Raw genomic sequence first — 21,854 nt, forward strand, 5'->3', positions numbered from 1 at the left:
CGGCGTTGTGGTACACAGCAGTTTTCTAGCTGTCGGGGTTGTAGTCAATTTGGCATTCGGCGTTATGGTTTTCGGCGTTGTGGTGCGTCGCCAAATGAAAACCCCCGGATGAGTCACCGGAGCCCACTCGATGGTGTCATGAGCTGCGGGTTTGGTGTGGAAGGAGGAGGGGGGAGGGTACACTCACCTGCAGAATGTGCGTGCCCTGGTGCTGCTCGAACATGTCCATGGCTATGCCAGCCACGGAGCGGGGCTTAAGCGGCGTGCCTGGAACAAGGTCGCAACACCTCAGCACAACCTGTACACGCACGGCTAACCCACAGCTGCTCACCCAACAAGCATAATGAGTGGTTTTGTAATGCAAACAAAGTTTTTTTATACAACTGCAAGGATAAACCCCTTAACATTTTTAACCAAATTTTCAATAATAAAATTTATTTGATGATTACATCATAACTATTGATGTCGGTGATCGTCGTATTTTTCTAGAATTTTAACACTGCAAGTTGTAAAGGGCCATTTGATGGAAGCTTTTCGACCAGAAATAAAACACTGTACTTCGTGTTTATCATGAAGTGGCAGATAACAGTATAGGAACTTGTTTCTTCAGCTAAATCATGATTTGCATATACTTTTAAGGAATAAAGTTTTACAATTTATGCTATTTTACTTGCAGATTTGAAGGAAAATATTCCGGCAAATGGTCTCAAAGAAATCTTTGTAAAGTTACAATTTTTTTTTCTTTTTAAGTTTAAAATAGGAACATAGCAATGCTGTTTATTGAAACTTAAAATATACTGTTAAAATTCTAGGAACTGGTTATTCTGAAGAAAACTACAATAAAGACTATCACTCGCCACACCTACATTCACAAAACTGCCCGTTGCTAATAAATAGGTTTATTTTTAAAAAAAGTGTTTTTAACTGTTACAGTTTCTTGAATTTTCCATGTACGTTTTACGAAGACCTCCTAAATTCAATGGACTTTTTCAGGTAAATATTTATACACAGTATGTAATAATTCATGCTCCAAAACCTTTCTGGAATAGATTTGCAGTGTAGGTTAAACATTTCCGCTCTAAGATCGCAGCGGTATGTAGGGCAGTGATGAGAGAGAAAGAGAGAGATATATATTAGGGCGGTCCTTATTTATAGGAGTGAAAAAAAAACCTTCGTAATTCCGGGTTGCCCACCCCTCATTTTTTTCCCTTTCCCTTTAAAATGACTATATAAAAAAGATCTTTTGAAAATTTTAACGTTAACCCGTGACGCATCGCCATTGAATATGACAATGTAGGGTTAAAAATTAAAACTCGCTAATAAATTAAAAATGCTGTTATATTTTTTTATTATTTCTCAATGGATATTTTTTAGTAAAAGAAATACAGATTTGGAATGTTTATAAAAAACGTCTTAATTCAAACAAACAAATTTATGTCTTAATGATTTTTTTTCTTGCATTCCAGGAATTTCTTCCTATACCTAATCTTTACACAGCCTTTTGGGGGGAAATAAATAACTACGTAATTCTAGGTTCCCCACCCATTATTTTTTCCCCTTTTCAGTTAAGTGACAATATACAAAATTCCTTTAGTAAATTTAAATTTAGCCCGTGCAACATCGGCCTTGAAAATGAAAAATAAAGTAACAAATTAAAACATGCAAATAAATTAAAGATGCTAATACATATCATTTTATTTTCAAAATACATTTTTTTTAAATGAACATTTAGGTGCTTGGTAAAATAACAATTCCAACTTAATTTTTTTTTTCGTTTTAATGAAGTTTTTTTATTTTGCAATCAGGGAATTGCTTCCTGTGGTCTTCAACACTGTAAAAAAATGAATTGTCATTGTTCTTCATTAGCTGTGAACAGTCCGTTAATATCTTGTATTAATTTCACGCCCCTCTCTGCCGTGTCATTTACTACTCTTAAATGACTAATTGTTAGTGTTGATTTCCAATTTTTTTCACCTGTAAGGTGATAAGTATCGCTTGGGGAAACTAAATACTCGCGCCGGGAAGCGCTTCATCCTCCCAACTTCAGGCTCGACCTCTGATCCTAATGAGTAGAGACCCGTGAAATTCGCGGGTTCAATGACCTCCAGGATAGACTCCAATATCCTCTACACACTCGGGCAAATGCCAACTGTTCATTGGCTGCTGACTTGTGATTCGTCTCGACTGGGTGGCCTGTGATTCGACACTTCTATGAGTGAGGGTCTTTAATTGGCCCTCAGTCCTCCAGATTAACAGTGAACCAATGACAGAAGCAACACTAAGGTATAATTATTTGAATTTTAGCATAACACGAAATGAACCCGCGAATTTCACGGGTCTCTACTAATGAGTGAGGACTCGTTTTTTTTATCTTTTAACAAAAGGAAAAAAAAAAACTTTTGTGGGGGGGGGGGGGGGGCGATTTGAAATTAAGACTTTGAAAAATACCGACCACCCTAATGCATACATCTCACGTCAACGACACCCTTCCACGCCCCTACGTTGGCAACACTTCATTTCGCCGTCGAGGTTCCTATAAAGAAGCGACGCGGCTCACGAAATGTTCAGGACGGATCTGATTGGGGTCGCGGGATGATCGCTGGGTAAATAAACTCGCCGTTCAGCGGTAAAACTCGGCATAAAGTCGATTACGAAACCAATACCGCCCTTTCACAATCTCCTCTCTCCCCCCCCCCCCCCCCCTAAGGCAAACACTCCGGGATTAAAAGTTTCACGCCCACGGAGTAAAAAAAAATCACTTCGGGCGCAATCGCTTCTTGCCAGCAGTAAACACACTCCCCCACGCGATATAAACTTCATGGTTAGAGGCGGTGATAGTCTGAAGTTTAAAGGCACTGCGCTCATAAACGAAACGAAAACGGGTTTGTTCGGCTCTTGAAGACCCGTTACTGCACATTTAAGGAACCAGCAGGACCTACGTAGAAGACTGTGCCAGGAAAGCATTTATTTCAAGCATCATTTTGCTGCTTTCAACAAATGTGCTGTTGAAAAAAAAAGGATTAGTCACAAATTGTAGATTTTTAAATCGACAAGGCATACGATAGTTTTATTGTAATTCCTTTGAAGCAGTTTTTTTTCCATTCGGTTTTCATTACTTTCTCATCTCTTTTAACATTTTAGTTCAAAGGCAATATAAACATACCACTTGTCACTACGAAGACTTGACTTCGGTAAAGATCAGAAGCCTACACATCCATAAAGATGGCTTGAAGCTGGATGAATAACTGAGAAATGTCCTTACAGGTTAGTAGGGGCACGTGTTTTCCGCAAAAAATATTTCGACACCAGCTGTGAGTTTAAAAAAAAACTCTAGCATCGTCTTTGTTTCGCAATTGGTTGAGTTCATTTCAGTGTGTTCATTGACATATACCGTCAGGCATATTTAATCCTTTTCTTTACAGGGTTATCACTATTCGAACTGCCTCTCGTTGGTTAAATCAATATGAAGGATCCGCAGTCAAGTCTTCAAAGTCAAGTGGATGTATTTGCGTCTCAAGTCCATTTTGATGCCGAATAAAAGCACGAAGTTCTCATGCCTCTCAAATGATTCCTTCCCAATTATGACATCAAGAAAAAAAAAAAGATACCCATTAACGCTTTTGCGTGGTTGGTATCTGTCCTGCATTCCAAAGAGGTTTCGTGGGCTGAATGACCTTTAATAAATTCATTTTTTTTTTTCACTGACTGTTTATTTCGTCACAGGTGTCGCATACGTAACACGTGATTGGATCTCTCTCTTGTAAACTGGGTTGGTATTGGCTCAAAGGCTCAAATTCTACCTTTAGCCCAATGCGGACGAAGTAAAACATAATAGTTACCGGATCAGTTCACGACATTTCTCTGCTTTTTCGAATTAAAATGAATATTGCGCGTGATAAAATCGTGTTTTAGAAGCATATTTTAAACACAGAAGTTTGAAATAAAAATTCTGAAATTTTGTAAGACACCTACCATCAAGCTGCTAAAAACAAGCGTTTTGATTCCTATTTTTCCCAACTGGTTTGTTCGATACGCGTAGAAATAATTGAACACTTGTTCTCATACTCCAAATGCCAAGAGACGCGTCGCTTCTGTTCGCTCCTGCGATGCGGAGACGCGGCGCACTAGCGGCCGGAGATGCTGGGGCGGAGATAAGGCCGGGGATTGTTTGTGCTGGCCGCCATCTCGAAGCGCACCCCTCCGGACCCGCGCTCGGGCCCCGACTTCATCAAGGACCCACGAGAGGGTCTTAGGGCGGGCTAATGAAAGACCTTCTTGCGAGGGTGGGCGCCGCGCCCGGGGGGCCACGTCAGCGCGCGGATTAAGAGACATCTAGCGGGGAGGATCAACACTCGCCGGCGGCCGGCTACACGCTTAATATCCGCCATTTGCCACGGGCAGTCCGTCCTGGTATTGCTTCAGTTTACACGTTTTCTCATCGAGTTCGTTCAAAACGTGTCGACACTGAAATAAGTCAGTCAATGGCCTATGTGGTAAGGTACTACCTCAGCATTTTACTGGTTTCACCCAAATATTTAATTACACAACGTTGTTCGAGGAAACGCTGCATTTGGCCTTGTGACGACCAGGAAATAATAGAACACGCACGCGCAACTGAAACTCACTCGACTGAAGGTCACAAAGCTACTGAAGGCTGAGGTTCCCCCACGCCACCACTATGGGAAACCGCCACGACGAATAGCGGACGGTACTAGAATCACTCCCATTACTTTTGGAACGCACCTCTTATTCCACGAGATGATTAGAGTGATCATCTCTTACTTCGTGTTTGTGTGCGCGTGCCGCTTGCAGAGTTGGAATTGGTATATTATAACGTGTGAAGGCTCGCGCTGTCTCGTGACTTAGTGATAATACTTATATAGGAGACTTATTAGCAACGATGTTGAGGAAAAACGAATTTTAAACGGAATTGTGACGTGCGGGTATAAGAAAATCTTATAAATTTACTTTTTGGTCCGGGCACACACCGTCAGTGTAGGAATGCTTGCTGCATTAAAAAAATCTTATGTTAACATTCCTAAACACGTAAGAGAAATTAATAACTTAGACGACTGTATGAAAAAATTACCACACAAATATGGTATCTCTCTTTGGTTTGTTTATGAAAGATTAAAATATATATAGGAAAAAAAAGTTTTACATTTGTTAAGAAAATTTCCTTTATCAATAGCATCCATTACCTACATGTTTAGGAATGTCACCAATTTGTTTTACAGTGTGTGGAATTAAATGACTTAGGATCGTAGAACGCGCGTCGAAAAAATTGCGTAGTCACTGAAGCAACTACAAACTTTGAGTCGAGACTATTAGAGCTGTGGAAATGTAGAAGTGTACGTTGCAGCTTAATTTATTTTTGTAAATGCAACAGATATGTTCATGTAAAATTAAGGATATTGATAAATTCGTTCATTTAAATAAAAATAAACTGTATCACTACAAAGAATTTGTTCGCAATAATACTGCGTTCGGATTCTTACCCGGGATTTTGCTTTGTGTTGCCCCAGTACCTCCAATAGTTACTTATTTCCAAATCGTTTTCTGGATAGCTTTCCAATGCTAATTGCGCACACTAACACGCATAAAATAACAAAATAAAGTCCAATGATTGAATATTCTATTACCTTTTATATGATATTAAAATAATTCATGCTTGAATGAAACATCAATTAAAATATAAAATGATTCACCAATTTTCGTAAGAAATAGTATTTTCTCGAATAACGTATTTCACATATATGTATACCAAAATGACCATAGCCGTGTGTTGTACAAAGCTGCAGTATTTTTTTTTTTCCGATGTTGTTACAAGCTACTAATTTCTCGACTATTGGTTTCCAAAGGGAAACGTTTGTGAAAGTTTCTCGCTGTCCGGCCAGCGCTAGTGTCGCGGGTGAGGGGGGTGAGGGGGCGGGTGACGAACAGGACGGCGATAAGGCGGACACCTGCTGCCCCGTGGGCGTGACGTCACGAGACCGCGGGACGGCGCGCCACATCACAGGGCGCCAAGCGGCGTGCATACCGTCAGAGAAGGAACCGCCTTTCTATTTTGCAATAAGGTCTTCTTTTGAGCTGCTTCTACCATAGGCATGTAGGCTTATTTATATGGAGGCCTCTTAGCCAGTTAAAAAAAAACCTCGACCATTTATGTAGGAATATAATAACGCGCAACCCTTTTGCGCTATCTCTAAGGAAAGAACCCTACAGGCAGGGAACATTTTTTTCCCCAATTATTTACACTGTAAAGAAATTGGATACGTTGGATTTTATTAATGTATACAATTTTATGGGAAATTCACAAAATAAATATGATATATTTCCTGGGCATTTAACTTTTTTCAAAACAGATATACCACGTATTCACGAGCATATCTTTTATTTTTTTATAAATTTGCACAGTCAATCACATGTCAAGAACACAAATAAAATATATATTTTTAGAGTGTCGAGGACCGCGCAGTCCATCTTAGAGGGGCCACGGAAACCGCGAGCTCGCCATTTGCTAATACTTCGCTACAGGCATGCAGGAGCACGTTGATGTGGGTATCCTTCCGCGGGAGTCCATATTTCAAGAGGCGAGACAGTTCCGTTATTGGCGGCGCGGCGGGGGGCGGCTCGCTCCTCGCTGCTGGCATCTGTGCGCCTCCCGAACAAGGGGGCGAAGTCCTGGGACACGCGCCACCCCCTCGTACCACCCCCCCCCCCCCCGCAGACACCTTGTACGACTTCGCCAATATTGGGAAATATTACACCCTCCGTATTTCCCCAGCTTCCTAACCTTGTTTTCCCGCTCGCTGCGATAACATGGCCTCCTCGCAATAACATCCAAGTCCCCGTAAACCGTCCGCGAATAACATTGTTTTCTTCTCCGTCGGCCGCTAGGGGCAATAATTGTATCATAACACTGAAGCAGCGATTATTTTTAACGGTACGCGTTAACACATAATGCTAATGCACTAACACACATGCTCGCAATCCAATTATGAAGATTAAAAAAATATATATATTTCATTGGTCTACCTATATAGATTAGCTAGACTTAAAATAATAATAATAACAACAAAGGAATTTGAATTTAATTAGAAATATTCCCGCTATAAAAAAAAGTAAGTTGTAGATTAAACACATTCATCTTCCAAAATCCGGACTTTTATTTATCTTAATGAAAGTTGTCACAAAATTATTTTTTGATCTATTTAAGATTAAATTAATTATAAAATATACTTTATGGTAACTTTTTATTTTACAATGTTTAACATACATACTTTATTAATGTTTTAATACTTTACTTGTGACTTTTCTGGTAATTGATACTGTATGACTTTAGAGTTCTGAATTTCTTCATTCCTGGTTGTTGGCTCGTAAAGAAATCCACAAAAACAAGACTAAATATCTCCCGAGGTTATTATAATTTTATGTGGGGTTGAAAACAGTGCAGGGGTGGTTGGCTCTGTAGTCACTAATGGCTGGTTTAAACGACTGTAATTATCTTGAGAGCCAAGTTCGTCACACCCTTTTTTACTATATCATAGCACTCATTTAAGACCCCCGTGTCCTGTAGGTTTACGCAGTTCACTGCCGACATAACAAATAAGCCTTTAGTGTCATAAAGAAATATTAAATAAGTAATTGTTTAGCAGAAAAATATATAAAAAATGTTTATAAACATCTGACTGTTATTTTGTTTCAAAAATTTAGTTTTCTTTAGAACCATAAAAACGTTACTAATTAAAAAAAAAAAACACTCAGCGAGAGTTATAACAGCTTAATTCCAAAACTTTAGTTCAGCAAGGAAAAAAAAATTTGTTTACCCCCGGTAAAGTTTTTCAGTTTTTATTTGTTTTCTTTTTTAAAATTTATTTATGAATTTATTTAAAAGCACGAGCGAAAACACGAAATATTAGAAGCAAAATGATTTAGGCTTGTACCGCCTTAAGGTTCATGTCAGTGCCGTGTGTCCCTGGCCAACTCACCCCTAGGAGCAGAGGGTCGCAGTCCTAAACTCGGCGAAGAACTGCGCCATCTACAAGACAAGCGTTTGGTCCAAACAACAGCATTAGACCCACGTAGAACACACGCAACACGCAACATCAGAATCATTTCTGCGATGAATACCTGCCCCTGCGAGACCTCGCTGATGCAACCACGCGAACAACCTTGGTTGGAGGGTGGTCTATCGTACAACTGTGACTGAGTGGAATTTGTTGTCACTGGGTATCCTAAAATTTAAACTAGTTAAACAAAATGGTGCTCTTTTAACAAACGTACTAAACATATTGTCTCGTAAATTTCAATTAAACGCAACCAACAACTATTTAAAAACGTTCCACGTAGTAACGTCTCATTAATCGGCAAAGATAACAATGCTATAATGATACAATTTTGGAAGAAGAAATGCATGAATCTACAAGACCCGCGGTAATCCGCGGAACCACAAAACCCTTATATATTTTCATATTTAAATTCCACATATTCACCCTTGCGTCGTCTATTTAAGAGTCAATTTTCTTCACGAGCGATTAGGCCCGATTTGACGTAACAGAGATTCTCTCTTCCCCTAACCCCTCCTCCTCAAGGCCCGTTTCATACAGTTTTAAAACGTCACTCGGTCATGATAAAAAACGAAAAATAAAAAAGCTCGAACGCCATCACGAATTTAAAAAAAATAACGACAGTGAAAACCACGGAGGAGAAAAGAAGGAAAAAAAAAAAACCAACATTTCCATTCGGTTCCAGAATCACATTTCCAATGCCTCCCGGTATTCCTCCTCTAACAAGTGTAGTAGTAGTTGTGTGTTTCAAGTTCGCGAGGGGTTGGACAAAGGGCGTGTGTTAAATAACGCCGTGCTGGGAAGGGGATGCGCCCTCCCTGTGGGTAAATCCGCGCGCGCCAATGGCCACCCCCCTCCCTCTCCTTCACGTGACAGCAGAGCTGCCTGGCGGCGGATCTGCGCTCCACACACGAGACTCGCGGGAGGGGAGGGGGGAGGGGGTGACCCCCCACCCCCACCGCCATCAGGGGCGCACTTCGAGTTCCAAATTAACCGAGTTTGGTTTACAATAAGCGTCCCGGCGCTGTACCGAGGGCCCGCCTTAATTTCATCATCTCTCGCAAATGAAAATTGGATTTAGGTTAGCTTTGCGCTCGAAGGGGTTGCTCGGGCTGCGCTGCTGTGATTAGATTTGCATTCCGGGCCGATGTAAAGTAAGGAGGGGCAGCCGAGCTATGGCGGTCTTTCACGGGTCGCCTACCAGGACAGGAACTAGCAATATACACACACCCACTTCCCTCATGGCAAAACAAATATACATAATATAGTATCCCGACACATTATTCGTTCAAACGAAATTAATAATACATAAAATAAACGATAAAAAATAAAGGGTTGTAGCTCTACCATTTTACGTTAAACTGGAATTATTTAAAACGTTTTTGTGATAGTGTTATTGAACCACACAACTCTAGGCTAGTAGAAAAAAAAGTCGCTCGGTTAGATTGCAGAAAATAAAAGAATAAAAGAATAAAAAACCAGATTAACAGCCAGCCGATACTGTTAAAATATACTGGCAACCTAACCCATTCTTAGTAACAATTTTATTAGTAGAAAAGGTTTGTATACTGCAATGCTACTATGTATACTACAAATGTATGTAATGTACCAAATCAATTAAGAAACATTATGAATTCGGCTTTGATTAGGATTTTTTTTAAAAATTCTACCCCTGTGTTTTTCAACACTTTGCAGCAAATTTTCGTTTTACCAAAAATTGTTTTAGAAAAAAGGTTTTAGATAAAAATAATAAAATTTACAAACAATCTGAACGGATTTGATGGTGTACCTACTAAGGAAGTGATGAATTTCTTTATGTATTTTATCCCCTTTTCATCCACCCTTTGCAGCATTGGTTGTTCGTATCAAAAATGTATTTGGACAAAAGATTTTGGCATTACTCCAACAAGTTATATAATACGTTCGAACGGATGTAATTTTCGTCATATTATAGGAGTAATAGCGTTTTTTCTGTCCCATTTCTACCCATTTGGTCGGATATTGCCCATTAACGACTTAGACCGAGATTTTCCAATACTATATTTTATGTATTAGTTTGGAAGTGATTTGTGAAAAAAATTACGGCAGTTATCGTGTCCATAAAAATGTGATACATACATATAATATATATATATGTATATGTATATATAAACTTTAGGGGTGACGGTGGTTTTTGGGCCTTTGGACAACGAAACACCATGGCATCCTGATTTACTCTATGATAGTACGTATTTCTGTTAATTGTTGTGTATTTTTTTACTTAACGTTGTTTTATTATAATTTATTATAATGGATGTTTTTTTACATTGCCATTTTGTCTAAAAGTAATTCCATACGAATTTACAGACCACACGCGTTTAGGATTAGAACTCTGTAGCTAGTTACCGACCGAGGACTGATTGAGATGTACGTGAAATAAGGTTTTTTGGTGTAGCCTCAGAAAGGTTATTGAATGTTCTGTTGGTGTGTTGAGGTTATGTTCGGAACGAGGTGGCTTCGCGGAAATCAACTAAAAATTTGCCAGACTAGTTATACAAATTATATTTCGCTGTTATGAAATTACATAATTCATGCTGAACGAACAACATAAGAACACATAAATTTGTTCGTTACCGAGGTCAGACGTTACTGCACGTGTTTTAATGACAACAAGAAACTACAGTAAACTCGTTGAATAACATCACACCAGTGTTAATAAGACTGCAAGTATTCGCTCTACCACTCTGGTTCTGGGGTAGAGCGCCTGCCTTGTGACTTGTAGGACCCGGGTTCGCGCCCCGGCTCCTCCAAGGCGGATTGCCCAGACGAAATGGTGGCATTTTCTCTGGTAGGAATACAATCCCTTGTACCAAGTCAGGCTACCAAAGAAACGGTGGGTGGAACAGAAAAAAACCCTCCAGGTGGCTTCCAAATGGGGAGCCCGTTTCTTTTCTTGGGCTCCCCATGCGGTGGCCATTCCGGGGGTTTCTCCGGGGGAACGGAGTTTTGCGAATTTTTTTTTTAGTTTTGAAGCGTTTTAGTTTTTAATAACTGTAGCATTATCATTATCTTTGAAAGATTTGTGCAATGGGAGTGCATGACTTGATGTAAGCTTTTGGACATACGGCCATTGCTAAAGCACACGTATGTCTGTAGAAGATAACTACAAAAAACACAAATTAAGCAAAAAATTGCTATTGTAAACAGGATATAAACACCACATAATATTCCATAACATGTGTTTTTTTGTAGTTTTCTTCTACAGACATACATGTGCTTTAGCTATGGCGTATGTCTAGGGGCAGGCATTTTTCGCGAAAAGATCTGAACACTTATTAGACTGCAACAAGGTATACCCGCACCTTTGGTTTCTTCCTTGTAGTTGGCGGCCGTCTGGCGAGAGAAGTCGTTGACTTATTTGACCGGGACCACTCGGGACGCGTTTTCTTAAGCGATGAATCACTGTGATTGGTGTTGTTACAATCGATATGTACCTGGGTAGAAACTCGCCCAATCACGAAACACAGAAGGTGTTATAGTGTTTCAACTTTCATCTAGTCTCGAAATTTTTTTTTCGTGAAATCTGCATGCCCCTACGCATGTCCAAAAGCTTACATTGAGCGTGGCGTTATCGTTCCGCCGTGTTAGAAATGAAGCAAGCTAGCAGACGGTCTGGGAGCGAGAGGTGGCTGAAGGAGGGCGACTCACCCTTGACGCTCTTGCCCGGCGGAGGGGCGTCCCGGCTCCAGGGCGGGTCCCCGTGGCCCGAGAAGTCGCGCAGCTTCAGGTACGAGATGGTGAGGCGGATGATGGACGCCTTGTCCAGCTGGCTCGTGATGGCCGCCGGAAGGGGCAGCATCTTGGCCAGCTCGTAGAACTCGAAGTTCTCCTTGCCGCGGCGGGAGCGCGCCGCGTCCCGGCTCTTCTCCTTGCGCAGCTCCAAGATGCTGCAACATGGACCACGCGCCCGGTCACCGCGGCGTCCTCTATCTCTCACTCTCTCACTCTCTCACTCACATCACCGGGAACACCTTGGCGTCGTCTCGGTCAGCTGGCGACCCGCCTTTCCTTACAGGTGGAGACCTGCAAAAATTCGTGATAGACTGCACATTCTCCTGTACACTCGGGCAAATAACGCAAGTTCATTGGTTGTTGACTTGCAAGTCGTCTCCAGCTGGTTTGTCCGTGATTCGATCCCTTATTCGCTTGAGGGTTTATAACTGGTTGAGATTCTTCCAGATGAGCAGTGAGCCAATAGGAAAATTATCTAAGAGGTAAGTATGTGTGTTTGAATTATAGCCTATTACCGAATGAATCCGCGAATTTTTGCAGGTCTCTACTTATAGGAATACCTCCACGGTCTATTGGACCATGGTGGAGGGCAAAACCTTATTTGTACCGTATCCCTCCTTATGTATATATGATTTACCATCAAATTTTGCAAATATATATACGTTTTTTTAAGATACCGATTGCATATTAATAAAGCAATTTGTGTTCTGATTTGAAAATGGTTGAGAAAATATAAGCACTTTGTAGCAAAACAGTTATTTATTTTAACAATAGATATGTGTTTGCACACAATTCGATTTTTTTCATCTTTTCTGATGGTTTATTCGATGGTTTCTGATAGTTTTAGGATCGAGTCGCGACCCATATGTAACCCTTCCGCGACCCACCGAGAGGGTCGCGACCCACTGTTTGGAAACCCAACCGCTGGTTCTAGAAGCATGAGCGATATTGGTCGAAACTTCCGACGTGAGAAGAATCATCCATGATGAATAAAACAACAGGATAATAGCTATGAGCCCATACAGAAAACAGAAAACCAGTCTTTAATTATGAATAAGTATAGGTACACGAGAATCAGATTATTTGAATACTAAACTGTTTAAAAAAATAATCCACTGTTCTTCGTAAATTTACGGTCAATGAATCCACTTAATTTGTACATGAATCTAATTTGAATATCCTTCGTATATTAGCAGAACATTTCAAAAAACTAGCTAGTCCACAGAAATAACAACACTCTTATTTCGTCTGAGTGTTTAACTTGGTTTTAGAACGAAACGTACAACTCGGAAGTCGAAATGCGGCGTAATTCGTATGAAAATCCAGTTATTTGAAATCACGAAGACCTCTTTGTTTATTTGAGTTAAATTATTTGCTGAAAAGCACGTTAATTTACTGTAATTAGTGATAGTCTAGTTGTGCATCGTGATGTGCCGTTATTTTTGGAATAATCTATCTCAATCTCCATCAAATATTTCTCATATTCAAGCCTTAAGTTCAAGGTTATATCACAGAACTGAAACATAAATTGTGGCCCTCTCACATCTGGAACGAAAAACCAAGTATATTAAAAATAAATTTTACTCAAGTATTACAGAAATGAAGTTAATGTACTTCCAATTTAAAAAAAAAAAAAACTAGTAGGCCTATATCCTTAATAAGGTTCAGATCTAGGAGGGCGAAAATTTCAAGAAATGCCATCTACATTGAAATAATCTCTCATCCGCTCTCTCTCTTTCACACATACACTTGGGTCCTTAACCACACAGCTGTCTCTCTCTCACACACGCTGTTGTTTCCTGGACCATCAGCGATAACTTCCCGTCTTACGGGAAAATACGATATTCAAATAATACAAACATTAAATATATTACAAATTAATATACAATAATACAAACCAAGTTCTGGAAGGATACACTTCCTGAGAATACACACATATTCGAGGGTTGTATGAAAAATTTACGACCTCAACATGACGATGACAGCACTATGTAGTCGACAAAAATTGGGGAATGTGTTTGCTCATGTTTTGAAATGTACTTTCTGAAATTTCAGTCATTTTGGACGCGTGGTTTTTTTTTTTAACAGTACTTTACGCGAGTCTCTGCAAAATAGTTGTTTATGAAGGTGATGGCCTCCTCATTCGACCAAAATCTTTGTCCTCCGAGCGCTACTTCTAGCCTAGGCCCTAAGGAACAAAGAAAAGGGGTAATTTTGTTTGGATCTGGTGAGTAAGGAGGGTGTTCAAGCAGTTCAAACAACAATTCGTATATTTTCACCATTGAAACTGCTGAGGTGTGAGCTGGTGCAATGTCTTGGTGAAACAAAATTTTTGTTTCTGCAAATGTAATTTTTTTTTTTTTGCAATTTCTGCCTTCAGCTTCTTAAATAATGATGTGTAGTATGTTACTCCTGTGTTTTTTTTTTCAAGATGATTAAGAGAGTTCCGTGACTATCCCAGAAAACAGCCACCACTACTTTCCCGGCCAAAGGAAAAGACTTTGCCTTTTTTTTTCTGGAGCGGATACCTTCTCCGAAGTTTTTGGTGTCGCAAACGTTCATCGTTACCCATGTTTGAATTCAGCTGCCCAAAATATCACTAGCGTAAATGATGATGCAGTGTCCCAGTACACAGCATTCAACTCGTCTTTAATTTATGTAGGCGTATTGCTTTTAAAAAAATAATATTCAACAACAGCTCCATATTCAATTTTTTATTTTCACAAAAAAACATGCACATCAACTCACGCAAAAGATTGATAAAAAACAAATGCAGTCCAAAATGGCTGAAATTTCAGAGAGTACATTCCAAAGACTGCGCAAACACATTCCTCAATTAATTTTTTTTTTTACCAGTGTTACCATCTTCATGTTGAGGTCGGAAACTTTACAGAAAACCCTCGTGTGTGTTGTATATATGTATATATATATGATTTACAATCAGTTGCTAAATAAATAATTTAATAATTTTTTGGTTATGTTTAAGCGACATTTATTTTATCTAGTACGTATGTTTCATACCCACAAATTATAAATTCAACCGACTTTTTTTTAAAATAATGCCGAGCGTGATAAATATGCGAGACCCGTGTTTTCAGATACATTTCTGGACGCGGATCACGCGTAGTTTCCACACCCGCCGCTAGAATTCGCTGCCGGAGCAGCTACGTCGACCATCGAATCATTCCATCTGCAGACAGACATTTTAAACTATAAAAACGAAACGGTTCTGATAAAATCGAGAAAAAAACCCTTGAAAAAGTACTAAACCCCTGATTTGAACAATATTTTTTTTAAACATTAAATTATGTAAAGTTTCCCCTATGCCATCCGCCACAGATGGCAGCGCCCGTGGTGGTTACAAGTTTCCGTTCCCGCCGAATGTATTTAAAAAAATACATAAATATAATCGGAGACAAGAATTATATGAAATTAAATTTTAGTGTTAATGAATATTTCTGTTAATATTTAACAATTATATAATAATGTATGTACAAAACACTGTAGATAAAGGTAAAACAGCGCAAAAAGAATTTCAAAGTATTTGTGGGGGCCCTCCGTTTGTGGAGGCCCCGGGGCTTTCGCCCCGGTTGCCCTCCCCTAAATCCGGCCCTGGCTCTGGTCGCAGGCACCGCCGCCCTGTCGCCGTTCCCACGGAGTCGCAGCGGCGCGGTAGCAGAGAGGGGGAGAGAGAGAGAGAGGAGATTTACGGCCTCCCGACAGGCCGCGGCCTTGCAACAGTGCATGCGCGCGCCGCGCCTAGCAGGGCCACGCTATGCAACCCGCAACACGGCCAGACTACTTACTGTCTCGACGCGTGCAAACATCTCGGCTCTCGACGCGCGCAATTTTTGGCGCGAGTAATTTTTTCGCGAAGATGGAACGGAAAGAACCACGAACGGAAATTGTGACGCAATAGAAAGGAGGAACTATACGTGTGGCAACATACACCCGAATACAGACACTTTCGTTGACATTTTAGTGTACATGCCAAACGTATTTGTGTGCCAAATGAAACTTTATGGCAGTGAAACTACCTCCCGGATATATTTGGTGAACTAAAATAGTCGTAGTAAAAAAGTAATATCAATTTTTTTTAAAACAACTAAGAAAACTGGCCTTACTATGATTATAATAAATATTCTCCTTTAAATATCAAAGGGCTCGGTAGTACAGTGGTGAGCGAAGGCTTGTTAATTTCAACAGAAGTGGTTCGAAACGCGTCACTGGACAATTTAAGTTAATAAAGGAAAATAAATTTAATGTTTAGTTTGTAGAGATTGGTAACAGACTGATTCCATTTGTTTAAGAAAAAAAACACATATACTTAGTGTTATATTTTTGGTTTCGAAATGTTTCAAGTTTATCTCTTAGTAATGCCACAGAAGCACAACTTCTGACGTGTGCGGATAATTTTAAAGTATTTTACTGTTTAGTGAATTTGATCGAGACGGACAGTATTTTAGTGAAATTCCCTGTCGAAAATGTTTATTCGCAACATGAAAAACATGGAAACACATGATTTTGCTCGTCGCCGAGGTTAGATGTTCACTCGTCACGGACTACTGAAAAGACTCGTTCACAATTTTTTTTGACGTGATAAAGTCTAATAAATCGATGAACGCCGGCTGCACGCACGAAAAAGTGTCCCGTTACGCACATTGTCCCGTTACGCTGTGTCCCGTCGTCTGGCGTCGAGCGAGGCCTCGCATGAACATGTGGGGAAAAAAAATTGGTCGTCCGTAAAGTCGGTTTACGGACGATAGTTTAACGTGACAACGTCATAACAAAACATTGATGAAATGATTGCATACTTTTATGAATAAAATTGATTCATTTTTATTTCAATAATAAAAAAATTAATTCTTAAAAATTATACTAGTGATCAGATTTTTAAAATGCAAGAATAACTAACCTTTATTGCCGAAATTGTTGTGGCAATAAGCAATGAAAACCACATTAACTTTTCACTTCACTTTTTGTAAACAGTCGAGTGGAAGAGAGATAGATGCGGCGCGAGCGTACAATGAGCGTAACGGGAAACTTTTTCGTGCGTGCAGCCGGCGTTCATCGATTTGTTAGACGTTGTCACGTCAAAAATGTTGATGAAGGGCCCCTGCCGGGTGAGGTGCTCGCAAGACGCTCCAGCCCGCAGCATATATATACTCTGTTTATCAGTTGAGTGCGTGGCGGGCTCCAGGGAGAGGGTAGAGGGGCAGATGGCTGGTCGCGATACGCGGCGACACGGCCTCGGAAGGCCGCCGTGCGCGGAATACGGCAGTCGCCGAATACGCCGGCAGCTGCGAGGTCGCGCCACATCTGCGCCCCCCCCCCCCCCCCCCACCAGGAGACGTCCGCGGCCTCTGGCGAACACGTGATGCACCACAACACTCGACCACACGTTCCGCGCGTTACAACATCCGTGGCGTCGTCTTGTTGCGTTTCAAGTAACAGCTCAACAGCGCATCTCTCGGACCCCTAATAGATTGCAGCGTGCATTCAAGCAGGCATTTACTTTCTCTTTCCAAAGAACGACTTTATGCAATTAGCTCTTCTGTCCTTGTTCCGTTGTGCTCTGGTTGCCGTGGGGGGTGCATAAGTTCCACACGCAAATAATGCAGTGTTAATGAATAATTTGTTCGATGTATCCCGGAAAAAAATTATTTTATCAGGTAAAATTTGGAACGAGAATTGCGGATACGTTTTCCTGGTGTATTTAATCAAGAGGTTCATCTGATGTCTACCGTGTGCGCACACGAACTACATCCTTAAGGCGCGGAAGAAGAAAAAAAAGAGTCCTGAATGGCCGGGTGGCAAAATGGTGGAAATTGGCTTTTCTCTCAGAAGGCCGCCAATCACAAGGGAACAATCTCTAGCCCACGAGGGGGGGGGGGGGGGGGGAAATGCATTCCTATACCAACTACACTGTTAACAATTTTTTCATCTACACAGTTTATTAAGAACGCACGATCCAAATTATCCAGAGGTCTTCGTAAGTGTTTGGCTTATCTTCGTGAATTTTCGGGACACTTGTGTACTTTGAACATGAGTCCAAAAATATATATTCTTGGTGTATTAACAAGGCATTTGAAAACTGGTTAGGTCTACAGTAGGAACAATCTTGTTTTGTCCAAGTGTGTGTAACATTTCTGTTTAGGACTAAACCTATTTACAACTAGGAAGTCGAAATACGGTATGTATCTGCTGAGAATATCCAGTTCTTGGAAATTACGGAAGAACTCTTCGTTTATTTGAGTAGAATTCCTTGTTGAAAAGTACGTGAATTTGCTGTTACTTCTAGCAGCGGAACCACGCACACGTAATCACGTGGAAACTGCGCGAAGTCGCGTTACGTCCATCTGGCGGTTCGCTCCATGTCTGCGGGGCTCCCGATACACCGGGTGCAGTGTAGATGCAGTGTAGATGCAGTGTAGATGCAGTGTTGGAAATATGGGAGCAATTATAAAGGACTGCCCTTTGCAGGTACTGGGTGACCGAGGGGTCCCAGGGATGTGAGAGGTATGGTTCCGTGTCGGTGCTGCTCAGATCCCGCAGAGGGGGCCGGCTCTGTAGGTGGTCTGGGGGTTTAACGGCGGAGCTGGGGGCGGGTCGGCGGGGCCGAAGTTGGGATGGGTCTCCTCAACCTCTCGACCTAGCCGTGCGCTCTCCAGTAACATGCCGCGACTGGAAATGGCGAATCTATAATCCCGGTTCTCGGAACCCAACTTTGGACACTGGCAGCAGTGTGTCTGGCATGTAAAAGATCCATCTTTCTCCTAACCAGGTCAACACCCTAGCGGGCTCAGATGCCTGGGGGAGTATTGGTGTATTCATGATGTGTGAACCTAAATTACGTGCCCTTTGCAGGTTTCTTGGTGGTTCTTCCTGTGCATGGTAGTCGAACCACCGGAGCAAGAATAAATGTGCTGCTTGAAATGGATTATATGCGGACCGGCTTTAAAACGGATTTGATTAATGGAGCTTTACATAAGCAAATATATTTTGCTGAAATGTATATATACATATATATATAATCGCATTTAATTATATATAATTATAATCATAATCGATATAAATAAATATAAAGGAATCATGCCCTTAAACCCAATGAAATAAAATAATTAAGAGAATGCAGTGGACAAAAAAGGTATGCAGAATTAATTTTGGAAAATAATTTACTTCTTGCATACCCCTCGGGGTTTATATCAAGAAGATAAAATTTTAATATATTTGCCTATTAAGAATAAGTTTTGTGTGTCCTTTGCAAAAAGGGACTGTGGCGAAAATTCTAGTCCATCTTTGCTAACCATCACCAGAAGCGGGTGAGCAAATATCCAGCAGTTTTTTTCGGGTGCTGCAATGTGGTGATGGTTGAGGTAGAAAGTGACTTGAACCACGTCTTGGCACGCTGTCTGCTGACAGTTCTGCAACCCCGTGAACCTCATGCAGTGCACCGGTGCGCAGAAACTGCCATGAATCTCGCAGCATCTGGTAAAACAGTTCCGCTCGTTCACCCCTGTGTTGGACGACGCAGTATACCCTGTCTCGTGTAGCTTTTATAATATTTGACAGTTGAAGATCTTAGCATCCTTCCGCCAGGGGCAAACATCTGTAGAATTCCCAAGAAAGGTCGCGGAATAGGCGTCCCAAGGGTTTTGCGCGTGGAGGTAGCTGACACAAGACACCTGAATAGTCGGTCTAGGCATGTTTGCATGCATTAAGCGGAACACTTTGTAACATAAAACTAGGTTTTTCTTAAAAAAAAAATTGGTTGTCTGTAAAGTCGGTTTACGAACGATAGTTTAACGTGACAACGTCATAACAAAACATTGATGAAATGATTGCATACTTTTATGAATAAAATTGAATCATTTTTTATTTTAATAATAAAAGAATAAATACTTGAAATTATACTAGTAATCAGATTTTTAAAATGCAAGAATAATTGACCTTTATTGCCGAAATTGTTGTTGTAATAAGCAATGAAAACCACATTAACTTTTCACTTCACTTTATAAACAGTCGATGAAACAGTTCGCGTGTAGATGACTTGTGATTCATTTTAAAAACTGGCGTTTAGCTATAAAGTTTAAATAATTATGAACAAGATTTCATATAAATAATCTGTAATCAAATATATATCATCAATTATATGAATCACCATAATTTTTTAGTCAATTGTAACATAACCTATTATTACTGCACTGGCCGACAGCGTAACGGAACACAGCGTAACGGAACAATGAGCGTAACGGGACACAGCGTAACGGAACAAGTGCGTAACGGGACACTTTTTTTCGTGCGTGCAGCCGGCGTTCATCGATTTATTAGACGTTGTCACGTCAAAAAATTTTTAGGCGTTGTTATTTTTACGTTTATCATTCCCCGTTTCAAAGTTAACATTGCCTCCAGAGTGAGGTGCTTATTAGTTTCAGGACCCACTCCCCACGGACAATCTCAAATCGTAAGAAAATGAGAGAGGGGTAAAAAAAATAGAGAGAGATTGATAAAAAAAAGATAATTTTCTAAATAAATATTACTCACTGTTGAAAAACACCGTACAGAAAAAAACTGTGAGTGTTACTATTTCTTCAAGAAATTATGCCATTTGGAACATGCCAAATCTCTGAACGAAATGTGAGATTCATAACAGTTAGCGCTACCGATGTGCGGAAATACAGAGACTGTCTCAAACAACGCTCTCTACACTGTTATTCTCTGTGGTTTTCGCGACAGAAAGTTTCAAAACAATGTTTCTTCACCAAAACGTAGTGCATTAAAAATTTGGCCTTAAAATTTATACTCCCATCGCGTCCAAAGAAGTTTCACTTCAAAAAAAATTTTTTTTTTGTCGTTACAAAATATTTTTGTCAGCAAACACACATCCCACATATTTGTGTTGGCTGAGAAATGAAACTATAATGTACAACGAGGTTCTGCTGAGGTTGAATGATACGCGCGGCGGGGTAGTCGACCCGGCGACCCCTGGAGTCGTGCGGGCGGCGGGCCACCAGGGGCGGCGGAGGGCGCTATTGAAATCCAGGGGCGTGGCGGGGGGCGCGGCGACCCCCAGGGGTGCAGTAAAAGTGAGCAGTGTGATCCTAGAGCCATGATTAGAGCACCTCACCCCCCCCCCCCCCATCCTTCCCAACACACAACCTCGGTGCTCAGGGTAGGGGAGGGGAGGAGGGGTAGAAACGACCGTCCGAGGAATTAAACTTTCCTTATACTTCTTCTTGTGCTGACGCGCCGTGCGGGAGAGGGAGGTTTTCCCGGGATTACGTCTGCCTTCTCTCTCCCCCGCGCAGCCTCCATCTGGTCCGGCGGTGGAGGGGATGAGGAGTTATGAGTGATATCATCTCGCCGGGAAGGGGGTGGGAACCCCCCCCCCCCCCCCGGCCGCTGTAATTGGTCACGTGACTGCCGCGGCGTTTAGAGATTGCGACGGGCCTACTACCCCTCGCCCGTCCGACCACACCCGCCAATAGCACACACACCTCCGGCAAGGGGGGTAGTCGGCGTCGCACCGCAGTGGACCTCGACGTGACGTCATGCGATCAGTGATCGTGCTGCAGCTCGGTCTGGATGTCTGTGCCTCGATCACGTCTTCACCAATGCACAGAGACCTGCAAAATTCGCGGATTCATTTCGTGATATGCTACAATTCAAATAATTATACCTTAGCGCTGCTTCTGCAATTTGTTCACTGTTAATCTGGAGGACTGAGGGCCAATTAGAGACCCTCACTCATAGAAGTGTCGAATCACAGACACTCGGTCGAGACGACTAACAAGTCAGCAGCCAATGAACAGGTGGCATTTTCCCGAGTGTGTAGAGTGTAGTAGAGTCTATCCTAGAGGTCATTGAATCCGCGAATTTTGCAGGTATCTACGCAATGCTACTTCGATAAGTTTAGGAACGGAGGTAGTCCATATGTTTGACTAAACACGTGGCTATTTCCCTGTTGCAAAGATCACAGTTCTTTAGGGAATAAACATTAGAATCAATTAAAAT

The 21,854-nt window shown here is 41.2% G+C and overlaps 1 protein-coding gene across 1 annotated transcript in view; it reads right to left on the reverse strand.

The window, feature by feature from the left end:
* Positions 1-21,854, reverse strand: part of LOC134537479 (protein trachealess) — a 504,924-nt gene that overhangs the window by 55,739 nt on the left and 427,331 nt on the right. Inside the window, exons 4-5 of the mRNA XM_063377954.1 lie at positions 11,757-11,995; positions 188-267 (exon numbers count right to left, since the gene is read on the reverse strand). Of these exons, the coding sequence (XP_063234024.1) occupies positions 188-267; positions 11,757-11,995 (319 nt within the window). The remainder of the gene's footprint in view (positions 1-187; positions 268-11,756; positions 11,996-21,854) is intronic.

The sequence above is a fragment of the Bacillus rossius genome, chromosome 12, assembly GCF_032445375.1.
Source record: "Bacillus rossius redtenbacheri isolate Brsri chromosome 12, Brsri_v3, whole genome shotgun sequence".
Classification (NCBI taxonomy): domain Eukaryota; kingdom Metazoa; phylum Arthropoda; class Insecta; order Phasmatodea; family Bacillidae; genus Bacillus; species Bacillus rossius.